Source organism: Dasypus novemcinctus, chromosome 11 (genome assembly GCF_030445035.2).
Source record: "Dasypus novemcinctus isolate mDasNov1 chromosome 11, mDasNov1.1.hap2, whole genome shotgun sequence".
Taxonomy (NCBI): Eukaryota; Metazoa; Chordata; class Mammalia; order Cingulata; family Dasypodidae; genus Dasypus; species Dasypus novemcinctus.
The window spans coordinates 14,557,152-14,576,146 of record NC_080683.1 but is presented as its reverse complement, the minus strand read 5'-3'; the positions used below and the strand labels follow the sequence as shown (position 1 = coordinate 14,576,146).

Here is an 18,995-nt window from a genome sequence, read left to right as displayed (position 1 = left end):
ACTCCTTCACATACATGAGAGAGCACTTCATACAGCAGGAAATAAACTTAATAGGACTTAATTGGCTGAGAGGTAGTTTAAGCTAAAAAGTTAAAATGATTCAAAGTGTGGTTAAACAAACTGGTGATTGATAGAGCGTGTTGTGTTATGAAGGGTCATTAAGAATGTTCAGTTACACAGAGTACGGGGGGCAGCTCCCCATGGCTCACCCTCCATGGTGTCCTGGAGTGGCAGCTCCTATAGCTGACCCACCATGGTGTCCTCGGGTGGCAGCTCCTGTGACTGACCCTCCATGGTGTCGGGGAGAGGGGCAGCTCCCATGACTGGTCCTCTGTGGTATCCTGGTGGGGCAGTTCCCGTGGCTGGTCCTTCATGGTGCCCTGGAGTGGCATCTCCCATGGCTGGTCCTCCATGGTGTCCTGGAGTGGCATCTCCCATGGCTGGTCCTCCATGGTGTCCTGAAGTGGTATCTCCCATGGCTGGTCCTCCATGGTGTCCTAGAGTGGCATCTCCCATGGCTGGTCCTCCATGGTGTCCTCCATGGTGTCCTTGGGGGGCAGCTCCCATGGCTGGTCCTCTGTGGTCTCCTGCGGGGACAGCTCCCATGGCTGGTCCTCCATGGTGTCCTGAAGTGGCATCTCCCATGGCTGGTCCTCCATGGTGTCCTGGAGTGGCATCTCCCATGGCTGGTCCTCCATGGTGTCCTTGGGGGGCAGCTCCCATGGCTGGTCCTCCGTGGTGCCCTGGAGTGGCAGTTCCCGTGGCTGGTCCTCTGTGGTCTCCTGCGGGGACAGCTCCCATGGCTGGTCCTCCATGGTGTCCTGGAGTGGCATCTCCCATGGCTGGTCCTCCATGGTCTCCTTGGGGGGCAGCTCCCATGACTGGTCCTCTGTGGTCTCCTGGGATGGCATGGCTGCTGTTCTCAATCTTGGGCCTTGCCTGGGTGAGAACCTGGAAGCCTGGCCTTTGACTTGCTTTCATCTCCTGATTGCAGTCTCCCCTGCTTTTCCCTGCCTGTGCGGCCACCACACCCTCCGCTGCCCAGCAACTCCTGTGTTCCAGACTTCCTGAGTCACTTCCTGCCAGGACAGACCTGTCCTCGGTCTCGTTCTTTAAGGGCCATGCACCTTGTTGATTGGTGATGGACTCATGTTATGCTTCCCAGACCTTGAGCAGGTTTTTTTAAAAGGGACTCTCCAGGACAGCGTGCTTGTTCCCCAGGGCAATTCTAATGTGGAAATAGCACAGGCAGGTGAGTGGAAGAGGGCAGCTCGGAGCAGGCGGGGCTTCTGGTGTGGCCGTGTCCCCTCTCTACTCCCAAGGGTAGAGCCAGCCTTTGATCTACTGCCAGAAAACCCTGTGTTTGAATCCCACCTTTAGGTTAAGGGTACAGGAACTAAACAAATACGGTTTTTTTCTCTTTAAAGTACCCATCTACCTTTACCTCTTTGCGAGTGAATTAGACTTGTTCTCTGTGAGAACTAACCTCTTCTCATTATAAGTTTTTCCTTATATTCCTGGTTGATACTAAGGAACAGTTTTCATGAATAGATTTTGAAGGTCAACAAGTCGGAGAGCTAAATGAGTCAAGCACATTAAATGAAAAAACATGCTGCTTTATGGATTTTTTAAAAATGAGAGTGCTCTCTGTGTATTGATATGGAAAACTCTCCATGTTATAGTGCAGAAAAAATCAAACTGCAAAGCAGCATACGTAGTGTGCTGCCTTTTGTAAAGACTGATGGGAGAGGAGGATTATATTTTTGTATGTGTTAGTAAGTGGGTCAAGAAATTCTGGAAATTAAAGCAGGTTCTCCCTGCACCACAGAGTGGGGAGCGAGAGCCGGGTGGATGGAAAACGGAGGTGGGAAGGAGACTTTTCACTGTTGGCCTTTTGGATTGAACTGCATAAACACATGACTTATTACAAAGTTAAATTTTCAAAAAAGTCTGCTGCTCTGCACACTGCCCACTGCTGGAGCTAATCTTGAGGGTGCTTTCCTGGCAGGTGAAGTCTAAGACGGTGGCTCAGTGTGTGGAGTACTACTACACGTGGAAAAAAATCATGCGGTTAGGGCGCAAACACCGGACACGCCTCACAGAGATGGTGGACGATTGTGTGGTAAGTGCAGCAGAGTGTCACTGCTCCCGTGGCCCTGCCCCGCCCCAGCCCCGGGTAGTAAGTGGCGGGTGTTTAGCTTGCCTGAGCTGCAGGAAGGCCGCAGTGAGTGGGTGACGGAGGCCCGCCCTCTCGCCAGATTCAGGACCTGGCTTTCCTGGTAAAGGCAGAAGGAATGTACTCCGACTTTGACCTGTAGCTCAGTGGTAGTTCAGGTAGAGGTGATTAGAGAAAATAGACATCTGTGGAACAGAATTGTTTTGCCATTCTTTCAAAGGATGACAGTGTTCTGTATTCAGAATTTTCTGTGTCCAGGGCTTTAGTTTGACTTGTTAAAAGTAGTGGTGTCTTGGTCAGAATAGCCTCTTGCTCATCTGTGCCTAATGTTTTAAAAAAAAAAAAAAAAGCAGCATGGCCTCTGAGCCAAGCAACTGAAAACATTTGAATTCCCACAGGATAGAGAGCAATGTGAGACCTCTTGTGTTTTTTAATGTAACATTTTGTGTGATCTATGTATCTTTTAAAAAAGATAATTTTTTAAAATGGGAAGAAAAAAAAAAAAAGCAGCGTGAGCGTAGGTGCTGCGATGACCCAGGGGCGCTGATGAATGGCCTTGGCCCCCTGGAGCAAATATGTATTCTAGTTAGGGGGATGGGGCACAGGCAGTGGAGAGGTGACCGTGAAGACAGAATGAGATGAGAACCTGAGAGCCTTAGAGTCAGATAGGGCCTGGGGACTCTGTCCAACTCCACCATTTCATAGCCAGGAGGCTGAGGCCCAGAGAGAAGGGGCTGGCCCAAGGTCACCCAGAAAGTTGCTTCCTCAATGTGCAGAACGGAGTCCTGGCCTTAGAGACCTGGGACGTGGTTCCTGGGCCCATCCCAGGCCAGTCACTGCCCTGCTGGGAGCCTCAGCTTGCTCACTTGTAAAAGAGGCAGGTGGCTTAGATGATTTGGGAAATCCCTTCCAATGCTAGAACGGTCTGGCCTCTGTCGGTGCTGGGTTGGGGAGAGAACAAAATCAGAGGCTGTAGCATCCCAAGGCACGTTGGTGTCTCCGACTCCAGTGTTGCCAAGTGCTTTAGACAGTGCCCGGTGTATTATAGGCAGGCGCTGCCTGAGCACAGATAGTAATCACTATAGTTAATGTATTGATTAATATCTGTGCTAGGGTAAGAGTCACTCTGGTTTAAAGCGACAGTCTCTCCGTGAGCTCAGCAGGGGAGCTGGGCGGACGGGGTGATGCTGAGCAGAAGAACGCTGCTAATCGAGCTGTTACCGCCAGAGACAGAGTTGCCATCTTGGGCTGGTGGGGCCTTGAAGATGGGTGGGAAAGGCCCAGCCAGCATTTAGGTGCAGATTAAGGAGGAGAGATTAAAACAGTGCCCAGGGGGCCACTCCCTCTTGGGTTTAATCACCGGGAGCTTGCGCTAGGCTGGGTCAGGAGCAGCCCCACCCTGTGACCTGCATGCTTGGGGAGAATAGAAAGCATCTGTGCAGAGATGACTCAGGCCCACAGACACAGGAGAGTCCTGAGGAAGAGCCAGCCCGGCAGCCCACAGCTCCCTCGGAGGCTCTGCGTGCGCAGCCAGCCTTCCGAGGACCGTTGGCCAAGCGGAGGTGAAAATTGGGGATCACGTAAAGACAGGAGAGGGTGCAGAAGGCCTAGGCCTCGGACACAGGTCCTGCTCTCCGTCCTCTGGGCCTATGGGGACACCTGGGGTGGCTCATCTCCTCACGGGTCCTCAGGGTTGTGTTAAAGGGACAGTGACCCTGACCCTCCCCCTCAGATGGAACGTGATGAAACATGCTCAGGTAGCTTGAGAGTTGGTGAGGACTAAAAGGGGAGAAGGGGAAAGAAGGAACGCTGGGCAAGCGTGACTGCGCTTGTAATAGCCAGCAGGTCAGCACGGCACAACAGCTCCCCCAGCAGGTGGTTTGGCTTCTGCCCGTGGCCCTCACGGGCCCTTCCATCCCTGGGGGCAGGAGGGGGTGCAGGTGGATCCTGTCGGGGCTGAGAGGAGAATGTGCTGGCTGCCCCTTCCTGTCCCTGCCCTGCCCGTGATTCCCATTCGGGGAATGTCTTTGGGTCTGGATGTCACCAAAATTCAACACAATTGGAGCCAGTAACCGAGGTGGTAACTGACCTGGCATGTCACTGATCAGGGCTGCAAGGGCGAAGGTCACTCTCTCCCGTGGTCTGAACACCAATGTAGCAGCCGGTGGGCGAGGGGCTTGAGAAGCATCCCTTTGGCGTTGAAAGGTAGCTGGTTCCGATGCCTCTGACAGGGTGATTATGTTCTCTCTGTCTGAGCTAGAACCCAAACCATTTACAGTTGGACAGATTGGCACCTGGCAGCTCGGCCAAGGCATGAAGGCTGAGGTTTTGCAATCAGGCCGGGTTTTGAATCTCAGGTCAGCTTCCTGACCAGCCCTGTGACCTTGGGGAAGTGCCTTCTCCAGTCAGTTTGCTCACCTGTTTAAAAGAGGGACTTTGTACAGGGTTCTTGTTGGGCTAGACAGTGTGTGTGTTTGTATATGTGTGTTGTATCAGATTCACAGCAGGCATTCAGCGTGTCACCGTCATCATCATCACTGGTGACCGTAGTACGCAAATTTGTGTCTTTAAGTAAATTTGGGTTGTTGAGCGTTTGTGTCCTAGCCCACCTATTTCTCATAATACAAATTCTTATTTTCATGCCTAAGAAATAAAAGTGTCATCCTCTTCAGGAAACTTTTATTGTGGACATTCAAGATTTTGAACCCCATGATAAGTATGTAACTACCTCTCCACCCTGTATGTGCTCAACTTCTACCATTTTTAGAGTACTACTAAATGTTTCAGTTTGCATTATAACATAAAGTAGTCAACTTGTTGATACAAAGTTCTACACGTTGAGATTTTTGTCCTATCTTTGTATCTCTTAGTCACTTTGCTGAGCCATATGACTTGACAGTCAATCATCTTGTGAGCATGTATAGATTGCCAATTGAAATAAACCTATCTAAATTCTTGGGACATACATTACCGCAATACAGTATAATTTAATCTTTAATTTTTTGCCTCTGGAACATTTCTACTAAGAGTTTTTTTAAGCTAAAGAATGGTGATATGAGAATACTGTCATTATAACAAGTATTGTGAAACAAATGCCATTGTCATTACAAGCTACTGTGTAATTTATTTTAAATGGCAAGTTGTAGGCCTCAACTAGCTTAGTAAACTGAGATTTAGAACCACAAAGTTCCAGTTCTGTAAAAGAATGGGGCATTCCCTTGGAGTTTTGCCAGAAACTCAAAAAGATTGAAAGGTGGATAAAATTAAGTGACATCAACTTGTGTGTTCTATTCTTGTAAGAGGCCTATAGCTTATACCATAAGCCATTCTGTAAAATGTGGATATTAGGCCTACATCTGTATTCACTGAGGTCTTTCAGCAAATATAGTCATCACTAATCAATCCTAATTAATCCACTGGAAGTTGAAACCTTTTCTTAAATACACCCTCCTAATGCATTATCTCAAATATGCAGATAAGAGATTAAATACCAAAACAATGAGGGAGGTCCTAAATGTCCCATATTTACCAGCATTTTCTTTCTCCCCTACCCCTAAGCCAAACTAGAGAAGAAGCTTGTGGTTTCTGGATCCTAGGGTATTGCCCGTCTCAGAAATCTTTTCTTGGAAATCCTGTCTTCTGCATTCTAAGAATCACAGGCTCTCCCAGAGTTGTCGCTTTCTGAGGTAAAGCAAGCCGGAGCACAAGTGCTGTAAGCAGTGGGTGTGAAGAGGCTGTCAGAGGCCGTTGGCTGTAACCTTTCACTTCCTCGCTGGTGAAATGAGAGGACTGTGCACAGCCTCATCAGCAAAAGAGTTTGTAAACTGTGAAGTGCCGTCAAATATAGCATAGGATTGTCTTTCCCTGGTTCTTGGTCATCCCTGGGCCTGATGGGGCCGTGTCCCTCCACCTCCGGGCGAGGACAGAGCAGAGCTAAGGCAGGGCTTAGTTCTGCAAGAGGTAGAATGAGGGCCTCCTCGACCCCTGTGCTCCCACCCCAGCCACCCAGAATGCCCACCCCAAGCTGCTCTGTTAACTTCTGTTATCCTTGAGGAGGGCAGGAGCCTTCTGCTTAATCCTCCACGTGGCTGCTCTTCCCAAGTAGGGAGAAGGGGGCATAGCAACCGAGAGGGCAATTATTCATAGAAAACATTTTTCTTGTTCTTTTATATAAAATGCCTATGGAAGGAAAAAATGAGTAAATGGAAGCATTGAACACATTGCTTTCTCCAAACCCACTGTCAGAGACCAAAAAACACAAGATAAATAAAAGAAAATATCCCCTTCCATTTTCTGTCCTTTTCAGAGTCATTATGGTTCACTCTTTCATTCTATTTTCTGAAAAGACTAGAGTAGGGGTGCATTTTAACAGCATATGTCACGTGCTTTTCATGTACCATGAGTCAAAGCAGGCATCTCGGGGCCTCTGGGTGAGGCACGTGCAAGTGTGCTGGGAGACCATTAACCTGTGACCAAATCACCATAGGTTTGGTCTCTTCAAAGGGGTGCCCACTGAATCATTAACTTCTTATAAACCCCTCCTCGCTACATGGGAAGTCAGTGTATGTAGAATGAGCGACGACATACAAAAATTGCTTCTCCCTGCCCTTAGCATATTTTTTTAATGTTTTTTTATTGAAGTATATAATTCATACATGAACATATCTAACCAAGTGTATAGTAAAAGTTGTGAACTTACAAAATAAACATGGGTAACATCATACAGGGTCCCATTTATCACCCCACCACCACCACCTTGCATTGTTGTGAAACATTTTGTTAAGAACTATGCAAGAGCATCATCAACATATTACTACTAACTGTAGTCAGTAGGTTACATTTGGTTTATTTTCCCCCAAACCACCCTATTATTTTTTATATATTTTTTTATTACAGAGGTTGTGAACTTACAATCATGCACACGTGCAGAATTCCCATACAACACCCCTTTACCAACACACCACATCATGGTAGAACATTGGTCACAGGTTATGATAATATCTTCGTACTGTTACTACCAACCATGGTCCATAGCATCCATTTGGCACACTTTTTCAATACCCTGCATTATCAACACAGTACGTCTTTGGCATTGATGAAAGAATATTACAGCATTTTTGTTAACCACAGCCTATAGGTCACACCAATTGTAGTTTTCCCATGCTTCTCCAAATTCCCACCACCCTGCAGTAGTGATGTACATCTGCTCTAGCTCATAGAAGGACACTCTTGCATCCTGTACCATCAATCACAGTTCTCATCCACCTCTGGTTCACTGAGTTATTCGGTCCCTAGATTATTCTCTAGCTTTCTTTCAATTGACATTTACATCCCTAGGCTACCTTCTTCAGCCACAATCCCATTTATAAACCAACTTAGAGTATTTTTATATAACTGTTGAGGGGACACAAGAGGGAGCTAAAAATTCCTACAGGTTGACCTAAAAATTCCTAGAATCCTTTGCCAGGGTTTTAGAGACCACGGTCCCCTCAGAGGGTGCCGTCTGCCATTCCTGGTTCGCCACCCCAATGTCCAGCCCCTCTCTCCTCCACCGCCCTGTGAATTATGCACCTCGCTAAAGTGGCCTGTGGGGATTTCCCCCTTTTCCTTTTATTACCTTAACACCAGACGAGTGAAGAAGAAGAGGAGCTAGAGGAGGAGGAAGAGGACCTGGAAGAAGATAGGAAATCAACAAAAGAAGAGGAGAGCGAAGCTCCGAAGTCCCCGGAGCCGCCGCCAGTCCCTGCCCTGGCCCCCGCGGAGGGGCCGGCCCTGCAGGCCCTCGGCCAGCCCTGCAGCTCCTTCATCTGCGAAATGCCCAACTGTGGGGCTGTAAGTGTCCCTGCGTCCTCGGGGGTCCTAAAACTAGCGACGTCTACACAGCTGTGCCTAGCTTTAAGACACCGGGCCTTTTAGAAGGGGGTCATGCTCTGCAGTGACAGTCAGGCAGAGGGAATTTTGCCCCACTGCTTTCCTTCTTTCTTCCCGTTCCTGTACTCGTTTCTGGAGTGTGTCCTGGGTGAGGCTCTGAGCCATGTGCTCTGGGGGGCATAAGGAAGGCCCCTGCCCTCAGGAAGATTGTGATTCAGAGTGCTTCTCTGGCATTGCCAATGACTCCAGAGGTGACCCTGTCCATTCCTGTGTGCCTGTGACCTGTAAACATGCATTTAAATGCACCAGGGGGACCCCCAGAGAAGGCGCGTGCTCTTTGAGCACAACTGCATGCCCTCAGCCTCCGTCACTCCCGGCACCTGTCTGGAAGGTTTCCCATTTCATGTTCTGTTAAGTGTTATAGATTCAAATGCCACTAATTTGAAATTTGAGAAAGTTGTTACAAAGATTTGGCTAAAGTTGACCTTGATAATTAATCATGCCGACAGGCTGAAAGGAAGTCTGTGTACTTATTTAACCTAGTACTTTTGAAATACTTTAGAAGCATCATTTGGTTTAAATGAAACAAATTCACAGTTTGATCTTTCCTTTCACTGCAGGAATTCCTTACAGAAACGCTACTGGCCTAAATTCAAGTTCTAGGTGTACTTCAGATGTTATTTTTCAAGGTTGTTCACTTGAACCCTTCTCGGTCTGCCTTAGCCTAAATTGGTGAGCTTTTCCTGCTTCAGGTTTCTTAAAGCTGGGCACATCTGTATAGGCAGGTTCTGAAGGTCCCAAATAAAGAAGGTGGTTTCTGGACACCATTTCCCTCAAGTTAATGCTCCTGTCTTTGTACATTATATAGAGCAGTGCTGGTTTCCAGAGTTTATTGTTTGCTGCTTATTGAGTCTGTCACTTAGATAAAGAGAGCAGCCTCCTTTAAAATTTCAAGATCAGAAATTCACTTGATTTACATTAAGGAAAAAAACGAAACTGCTTTTTAAAAAGATGTCATTTTGAATAGCTTTGAAGAGAACATAAGAAATGGCGAGCGTTGCATTTGTCTTTGATGTTTAATGCCCTGGACATTTCACTCCATTGCCATTTGTATACAGCACTGTGGTTCAGGCGTGATTAAGAAGTGACTTCAAATGTTCAAATGACAATATTTCTTGTTCAGAAATTGGGCGCTTCCTCAATTCATAGTTGCGGTGTACAATAAATTTTTTACTGAGTGGGAAGTCTTCTTCTACTTTACCCAATCAAAAATGCTCGGCAAGATGGATATTTTTAATGACTTGTAAAAATCACAATTTAAGAATCATGTTGATTTTATTCCTTGCCTAAGGTTGCTGAGCCAGCGGCTTTTTTTCCTATGTAAGAGAGTTAGCAGAGCACGTGAACTTAACACAGAGCAACCACCTACAATTGGACAGTTTGGTGGGCACTCCATTTAGCTGATGGGCTTAACAAGCTGGAAGTCGGAGCCCTTGGAATCCCAGGGTGTGGATTACATTCCTTTATGGAAGTGGATCTCGACTATGATTTTGCTCACCCAGAACATTTGGCAAGGCCTAGAGACATTTTTGTCTTGACCAGGTTGATGATACCGGCATCTGATGGGCAGAGCCCAAGGAAGCTGCTAAGCATCCTACACAGCATGGCCCCCCATGACAAAGAATCATCCCGCCCAAAATGCCAAGAGTGCTAAGGTTGAGAAATCTCCTTTATGGCAAGCTTCAAAAGACCGTCCAGGTCCTTCCCCTTTGTATCATCCTGTATTGAAATTGACACCTTGCTTCAACAGGGATTACTGGTTGGAGCTTGGACATAACAACATGTCAGAGCAGCTAATTGCCATCTTGCAAGGAACTGTGTTCCTTGGGGTCTTAGGGTTTTCTGGGGGCAAGTAGAGCTGAGCAAACAGGCTCAACTCTGGGGTGCTGTCTCCATTTCAGCCAGATCACCTGTTTTAACAGTTTAGACATTGAGCTTATTGAATAAGGCTTGATTTGCTCTTTTAAAATAAGTAAGGAAGTAAAGAAAAGGGGAGACGGTTCTCACCTTGAAAATTTTTTGAAAGCTGGTCCAGGCTTCTCATTTTACACATGGGAAAAGTGAAGGGTACAGAAGGGAACTGGCCTAACTGCCTCCCGGTTAGTTAGACCAGAGCTGCATCTAGACTCCAGTCTCCTGACTTCTAGATGGTAGCTTTGTCCTTTATACTGTGCCCATCTGATCGTAACAATGATGGGATTTTTTTTGTTGGCATGGCATTTGTGGTTCTGGTATTTGATCTCTGCAGAATTATGTCCAAAGTGTTGCTAATATAAAACCTCTGTGCCCTGTCATTATGCACTGTTTCAAGTATCATATGTTTTGTCATTGAGTAACTAACAACCCTAATTTCCTTTTCAGGACTGTAGATGTCATGTCACTCCCTTTCTTCCCCAGGTGTTCAGCTCCCGCCAGGCACTGAACGGCCACGCCCGCATCCATGGTGGCACCAACCAGGTGACCAAAGCCCGAGGTGCCATCCCCGCCGGGAAGCAGAAGCCCAGCAGTGCTCAGAGCGGGTACGGCTCGGTGAAGAGCTCTCCCTCTCACAGCACCACCAGCGGCGAGACGGACCCCACCACCATCTTCCCCTGCAAGGAGTGTGGCAAGTAGGTGAAACTCAGCCAGGGCCTGCGTCTATGCTTGTGACAGACAGTTGTTCTGTAGGGGCCTGGCTGAGGTATCACAGTATGAGGGTCCTTCAGCTAGAAAAAGAACAGACTCTCCAGACTTACCCCTGTTATCATCATTGGGGTCTGCATGGTGCCTCAGGGTAGTTGGACCTTGTCTCTAACTCAGAATATGGTCATTTTGATGTCATAGTAAGGATGGCCATCTTCAGAAAGCGAACCTCTAGTGACAAACCTTCACTCTTTCCAGAAATGGTGGGTGAAACTCTTTGATTCACACTTCTCCCCTTCATATCCAAACCATCTCCACTAGTGTCACTCTCATTGCATCCATGCTGAGTGATCTGAGAATGGCTCTAAAACACCTAATCAGGAACTCTAGAGCGAGGAAGGCCATACATGGCACTCCTACCATCACTGCTCACCCCTGTCCCCATGGCAGACATCACTAATCAATCACTGCACTCTTTGCTACCACATTAAGAACAGGGCCTCAAAATACTTTTCGTCATAAGGCTTCAAGCTGGCACAACCAATTGAATAACTGATACATGAGACAAAACCTGTTTGTCATCCCTGCCCCTATAGCAGCAATTAATGGGGGATAGGGGCCTCACAGTGTGTAGTAATCTTCACAGCTAATATTTTTTGAGCATTTTTAAGGATACATTCTGTGCATGAGCTCATCTAAACTTCACACAACACCATGTGGTACAGATAGTGATTTTATCCTCATTTTACAGATAAGGAAATTTAAAGTTAGGTAAAAATTGCTTTGTCCAAGGTCATATCACAAGTAAACAGCAGAGCTGAGACTTGAACCCAGCTTTGTCTGGATGCAGAGCTGGGCTCCTAACCACTGCTCTGTCTTGCCAGATTGCTTTGTTTTTTCCATTTGGTAGAAAACAAAACTTCCAGAAGAATAAAGGTGAGGTCACAGATGTTAAGATGCACATTTCCCTCCCCCCAGCATCCAGTATAGAATTGCAGTGTAATTCTCAGTGAGTGTGCCAGACCTGGAGAACACAGCCACAGGTGACATCTAGGAGCCTTGCTGAGTTTCTCTTTCATAATCTGTAGTGCCTCAAACAAGAAGAGAAATATTACCTGGAGCAATCATGACCAGGTGGCTGCTGAAAGCTCTGCCAAGAAAGCAGTCCCTAGTTAAATGAGCCACACCAAGTGGGACCTCTGTTTACAATAAACATCCTCCTAGAATATTTCAGGCAGCTTAATAGTAGCTGCCATACATCAGGTATTCACTATGCATCTGGCACTTTTAAAGGATTTTTACATGTATTGATTAAAGTAATACTTAGAATACCCCTATAAGATTGGTATTAACAGTAGTTTCCTTTTTATAAGCAGAGAAACTGAGGCACAGAAAGGTCAACTCACTTGCCGCAATGCAAAGCAAAGCAAATGAGTGACTGGTGGGAATTCAGACCCCACGGGCTTAGCCTCTGTGCCAGCTGCTTCTGAGTCAGCCTAGCTCACCAAAGTGAACTGGGACGACCAGCTGTCTTTTCTAGGGTTCGCTTTACCTCCATGAGGTGCAAGGATGTGGAAGGCGGGTGTAGGTGTCGGTCCCCTAGTCTGTTCTCTGGTATCTTTCGGAGCCCAGACAGGATATCGTCTTCCCGTCCCCACCCAGCACGTGTTGAGTGAGCTTTGGAAGAAATGCAGGCCCCCGAAATGATCATTAGGTTTATTTGCTTGAAATAAAACGGACTCAGTTGATCTTCCACCTGCTATACCCAGGGGTAAAAGTAGAGGGCATCACAGTGCCATTTTCCTCCCAAAGGAACCAGCACCTTCCTCTCCCTCCGCTCAAGCAGGCGACAACTTCTTATTCCACCAGGTGGAGACAAAGGACCTTTTAACAAGAATTAATATTTGGAGCTTTCTGGCTGTCCTTTAGCCACATCCATTAAATATATTTGTTTTTATGTGGCTTAGAACATTTTTCTGCCATAACTTGAGTTAAGAGTTTATGGAAAGTAGAAATATTATCTCTGGTTTTCCAGACTAGGAATAGCATTAACCAAATGTTCACAGAATATCTCTTTCTCCAGCTGAAACTATACTCATTACATTAAACAGTTTTCAATATGCCCAAGTGCAGTTGTGATTCATCAGCTCTGTCTGACTCGATCTTAGAAATAAATGTCACTTTTTCTTCTTTCTTTACAAGCTCAGGAATGAATATAGAGTATGTGTGCCACCCCCTCCTCATAAACAGACAATCCCAGGCAAAGTTTTTCTGAAAAAAATGTCCAGATAGTAAATATTTTAGGCTTTGCACGCCATACTGCCTCTGTCACAGCTACTGCGCTCTGCTCTTGTAATATAAAAGCCGCTGTCGCTGAGACCCAATGCAACTTCATTTACAAAAGCAGATGGCCAGCTGGATTTGACCCACTGGCCATAGTTTACGCACCCCTGGTCTAGAAAATTAACACCCCAAATGTCAAAATGACAAAATCTTTTGTCAACATCAGCACTATTGCCATTTTGAACTGGATTCTTTGTTGTGGAAACTGTCTGGTGCAATGTAGGATGTTTAGCAGCAGCCCTGGTCCCTACCCTTTAGATGCCAATAGTACTCCGCCTCTCCCAGCTGCAACAACTAGAAGTGTCTCCAGACATGTCTCCATTGCCAAATGTCACCCACAATTTTGAGCCATTTTATTCTAAAGTAAACAGTAGGAAATTGTGACAATAAGATGACCAACAAGAAGGGGTCTCAGGTGAAAAGGAGTGGTCAGCTCAGATGCACCTGGTGGATGCAGCTTAGAAGTCAAGTGCCATTAACACAGAAGAGGGAAACGGACTTGGCCCAGTGGTTAGGGAGTCCGTCTACCACATGGGAGGTCCGCGGTTCAAACCCCGGGCCTCCTTGTCCCTTGTGGAGCTGGCCCATGCGCAGTGCTGATGCGCGCAAGGAGTGCCCTGCCACGCGGGGGTGTCCCCCGCGTAGCCCCACGCGCAAGGAGTGCGCCCCATAGGGAGAGCCTCCTAGCGCGAAAGAAAGTGCAGCCTGCCCAGGAATGGCGCCGCCCACACTTCCCGTGCCACTGACGACAACCGAAGCGGACAAAGAAACAAGACGCAGCAAATAGACACAGAGAACAGACAACCGGGGTGGGGGGGAATTAAATAAATAAATATTTAAAAAAAAAAAAAACAAACAGAAGAGGGCCCATTGGATTTGATGACCTTGAGAGAAGCACATTGAAGTGAAGGGGACAGCTGTCCAACTGGAGAGGGTCGAGGAGAGAAAGGTCCACCGAGTATGCACTGGCCAATCCTTCAAGAATTGGGGCTGTGAGGACTGGAGAGGAGGCTGGAGGGTAGTTTTACGATGGGGACTCTCAGAGTTTGTTGGCCTGATTTGGGGATTCTCGCATCAATATGGTTGCAGTTAATGATAGGGAGAGCAAAGGGGCGCCTGAAGGAGGAAAAAGGGCACGCACTCCAGGCCATGGGATGGCCTTTGAGAATTCATCTCCACTGTCACAGGAAGATGGCCTGATACACCATAAATGTGTTTTTGTACTTGTCCCCGTTCTGGTAATGCTTGGAGAGGAGAGGGAAGGGGTGACAGGGCAGAGGAGGGTGGTCCTAGGAACTGAGGAGCAGGGTCTCTGTCGGGTCCACCCCAAGCCCGATGGCCAACCACCCTGTTCCCTGCAGATGCCCTGATTTCCAAGAGCTCAGCTCCCCTTCTAAATCTCACATTTCTTCTCCCCCCACCCCCATCCCATTTTTAGGGTCTTCTTCAAGATCAAAAGTCGAAATGCACACATGAAGACTCACAGGCAGCAGGAGGAACAGCAGAGGCAAAAGGCCCAGAAAGCGGCTTTTGCAGCAGAAATGGCGGCCACCATCGAGAGGACTACGGGGCCCGTGGCGGGGCCGGGGCTGCTGCCCCTGGACCAGCTGAGTCTGATCAAACCCATCAAGGACGTGGACATCCTCGATGACGACGTCGTCCAGCAGTTAGGAGGCGTCATGGAAGGGGCCGAGGTCGTGGATACCGATCTCCTCTTGGATGATCAAGATACAGTTTTGCTTCAGGGTGACACGGAACTCTAAAGCCCCTGCTTGCTTAGAGACAGGAAAACCGGAAGACGGCGACCTCCATCTTCATTCATCAGGAAACCCGGACTGCCTGCTTGTTTTGTAACCATTTTAAACTACCTGTTTAAAAAAGTGGTCGTTTTATTCAGGTTTGGGGGTGGGGAGGGGAATCCAGTTTCTTTTCCTTTTATTTAAAAAAGAAAAATGTTTTTGTGGGGTGTTGGGGGTGGGGAATAAATAATTGGCACAAATATCTTTAAGAGGTGTTTCATCCGGGCTACATTCTCATGAAATCCCTCCTGGCAGGTAATGAACCTGGGGTTCGTGTTCCATTTGCTTTCAGATGTCAGCCATCTGGTTGACCTTTATCCCAGAGTTTGCCCTGTGTGTGTGTGTGTGAGAGAGAGAGTGTGTATGAAGCAGGCTACCTTCTTCAGGCTGAGGCCTGGGGCCATCCTTTCCCACCAAGAGTTATTTCTGTTGGGTTTTGACTTCATTCTGTAGTTTGTAGTGACCTTGGTGTCTCTGCCAGGAGACCGTAGACGAGAGGTAGTTTTCCCGGGAAGCAAAGGGAGTCTTCATGTTGCGTGGCCTTCCTCTAGCGAACATGTCATTGGAAGAGCTGACCAAATGTGAAAATAGGTTTTCACTCTGCCTTGCCCGTCACTTTGTTGGCCTGTTTACAGGAGCTCAGTACTGTATGACTTCAGGCGTTCGCTTCCCGTGGCGGTGATTTACCAAGGACCCGGTTTGTAGAATAGACATGCCCATTTCCGTGTTCCCTGGGGCTGGTCAGCTGTGAATGGCGGGTTCCCAGAGCTGTGTTTCCCTTGAGTTGACTGGAGACCTGTCCTAAGAAAACCGGCCCCAACTTTTAAATGTCCAGGGCTGCACAGGATGCTTTCATTTTTAGGGAGGGTGGTAGAGGAGCACACACTGCAATACCTAGAATGCCAGAAGTGTTTCTTTGCCCAAAGAAAAATCCGAAGAGCCTATTCTTTTTGCAACACTGTTAATGGTGAATGGAGTTCTGAAATCACTTTGTGCCATTTGGAAGTACTGTGAAACCTCATTTACTAGGATTTTGCTGTAATTTGTGTATACTGGACTAGTCCACCTTGATACTAGCTATGAGAAAAAAAGATTTTCTAACAAATTTTATAGCAAATGCAAGGGAAATAGCATTGAAGGCCAACAAAAATGATTTTGGATACCACTTTAGCTACAATGTTTGCATTCAAACAAGTCATTTACCAAAGCACTTCTAGAATTCTCCAGGGTCACATCCTTTGCCCTGCTTCCTCCTCCCTGTCAGCAGGGGGTGCTGTTTGGACTTGTAGGTAACAAATCTGTAATGCTTCAAAAAGGCCATTCAGCTCAGGCTTTTGACTGAATCAGGCTGACTTCTCTCACTGCCACAGCAAACGAGGGCATCGTCAGACTGGAACACAGCCCCGGCACAAGGGTCCCTGCTGCTCACCAGCTCCCCCTTGGACATTAATGCTGCGAAACTTCTGCAGCAGGTGTTTTCAGGCCTTGCCCCACCCCAGGCAGGCTAACTGTTCCCCAGCTGGGTGTAAATGTGGTGATCATACTGGGCCACTTTGCTGGCAAATGAATAGCTTTAGACCTTAGACTATCAGCAGAAGCATGATGAAACTGCTTTTAAGTTGATCCTGCCAAAGCATTTGGCCCACACTCACCCGAAGGCCAGCTGTGGCCCAGAGCAGCCCCACATGGGCAATGTTCTCTGAATCTCAGGAAAGCCACGGACAGAAGAAAACAAAGATTCTTTTTTTCCATCTTTTTTTTTTTTTCCAGAAAAGAGATCTTTGAGGTTTCCCTCATCCTTTTTTTAGGGGGAAAAAAGGTGTTTTTATTTGCTGCCATTTCAGACAGGTTGTTACAGCTTTTGTTTTACTATCTAAGCAGTTCTGAGTTAAGAACTGCCTTGGCAGTAGTGGCAGAACTATTACAGAACCACTCCAACTGTAATATCGTTGGCCGACACAGATGGCATCTGCCCCTGTGCCCACTTCCTGCCACTTACTGGTGTCTGAGAGTGATTCTGGAATCATTCTGCTACTGGGACAATAGAATCTTACCTATCAAAGGAGCAAACACCTAGAAAAATGTTTATAAAGCAAATGTATTCCTTCTTTTTGGAAACTTGCCCAGATGTTCTGGTTTTAAATGTTAAAAATGTTTAAAGTTGCCAAGTTAAAAATAAAATCACAATTTAATTTTAATTTCCCATGCAGTATAATGTAAGGATTTTTTACTTGAAGTAACCAAAGAACTCCTCCTGAATGAGACAGTTCAAATCCCTGAATTAATAATTCTTGGCAATATCAACTAAAAAAATTGACTTCATAGTAAAATATTGCACTTACTTTTTTTTCCTGAGATGATTCTGCCTGCATGTATGTGTTGTGTTTTAGCTTCCCCCCTGCCCCCAAAGAATTTTTCTTTCTAACAGTTGTCTTCAACATGGTTACTGTTTACTATCAGATGGTTTTTCATTAGTGAATTTAGACCTCTTTGAGAAAGCTTGTATATAAAAAGTTAACAGATATATTTTATGGAAAAACCCATCTTATTTTCAAATATATTTAACTGCTGTTATATTTTATTAGAGGAAGGGTGTAAATATTTTCTAGGAGTTCTATTGTAAAGAAAAGTATTTTTGAAAAACTTAATGTAATAAAAACAAAAACATTTTTAAATAGTGGTTGTGATTGCTTCCTGTTCTGGCTTCGTTATGTTCTCTTCTCAGCATTTGACTGGCATGCCTTCCTATTTCAGGATGTAATTTATTCAGGTTTGCACTATTATAAGTTGACATCATAATATCTAGTGTGCTTAAATGTATTTTCCTGGAATGCAGGTCCCTTGGTCCATATCAAAAGCACTGTGTATAGCATATTCATAATTTTTCTTTTGTAATGTGTGTATTTTTAATAAGAATTTTATGTAACATTTTGGCAAAAAAAGGACAGTATTTTCTAGTGAATTTTATAATAACATTTTGCTAAAAATGTTTCTTCCTAGGTTAGGTTTTGTTAAGATGAACCAAAAGTCTTATTTTACCAGGGGTTTAAAAAAAAAGTTTGAAGTTTGAAAGCAAAGTTATATTTAAACATCATATGTAACAAATAAAAATGTTTTATAGTCTTGTCCAAAAAAAAGGACATTCCTTAAAAAACTGGGGCATTCTAGGTTGTTGATTTTCCCCCTGAGTGATAAGCATTTTTTTTTAATTATCACCATAAATTTTTTTCAGAAAAAGAACCCGGAAATTTTTGCTTAAAACGTTGCAGTCATTCCTTTCTCAGAAATTCATTACAGTTCCTATACATGGCCATTCATCAAACAGATGTAACCAAATAGACACTGTCGTATTTATTTGTGAAAACCTGGATCAATATTGCATCGGCTGCTCTGAAAATAAAATATTATCTTTTTGAGTTTCATTTGGCTTAAATATTCTTTCTTTCTAGCCATTAAAATTATATCAATGTTGTATAAATGCTAATTTAACTACTAGCTGGTTTCTGTAGACCAGGTTAGAGGTCTGTTGATCAAAGTTAATGCGGTAAAAGGTTCAAACCAGAGGCCCTTGTGGTGAGCTAGCCCACACACAGTGCTGATGTGCGCAAGGAGTGCCATGCCACGTAGGGGAGCCCCACATGCAAGGAGTACGCCCCACAAGGAGGGCCACCCCATTCCAAACAAGTGCAGCCTGCCCAGGAGTGGCGCCACACACACGGAAAGCTGACGCAGCAAGATGACGCAACCAAAAAAAAGAGACAGATTCCTGTGCCGCTGACTAAAATACAAGAGGACACAGAAGAACACACAGCGAATGGACACAGAGTAGACAACTGGGGGAGGGAGGGGAGAGATAAATAATAAATCTTTATTAAAAAAAAACACCCATACTATAAAGTGCCCACCCACCCTGGAGGCCAGGACAGACGTTTCTGCTGCTCAGGCAGTGGATGTGTCACTTAAAGAGTTGGTGGTCTCTAAGCCATAGTACTCAGAATGACTTAGGGAAACTCAGCATTACATAAAGGTATCTTAAAATAAGTCGTCCAAGTCCAACCTGATTGATAGGGACTTCCAGATTTTAATGTGTTACTTAAGCTCAAAAACAAGCTTTAGAAGAAATT

General features: G+C 45.9%; 1 protein-coding gene across 18 annotated transcripts in view; it reads left to right on the top strand.

Annotated features, from left to right (window-relative positions):
* TRERF1 (transcriptional regulating factor 1) overlaps positions 1-18,293 on the top strand; it is a 204,156-nt gene extending 185,863 nt beyond the window's left edge. For 9 of the 18 annotated variants that reach the window (XM_071218450.1, XM_058306733.1, XM_071218451.1 and 6 more), the window contains 4 exons: positions 2,009-2,122; positions 7,805-8,008; positions 10,469-10,716; positions 14,511-18,293. In XM_071218450.1, the coding sequence (XP_071074551.1) occupies positions 2,009-2,122; positions 7,805-8,008; positions 10,469-10,716; positions 14,511-14,835 (891 nt within the window). In that variant the 3' untranslated portion in view covers positions 14,836-18,293. The remainder of the gene's footprint in view (positions 1-2,008; positions 2,123-7,804; positions 8,009-10,468; positions 10,717-14,510) is intronic. The other 9 variants (XM_058306738.1, XM_058306735.1, XM_058306736.2 and 6 more) reach the window with 1 other exon arrangement.
* The last annotated feature ends 702 nt before the right edge of the window (positions 18,294-18,995 follow it).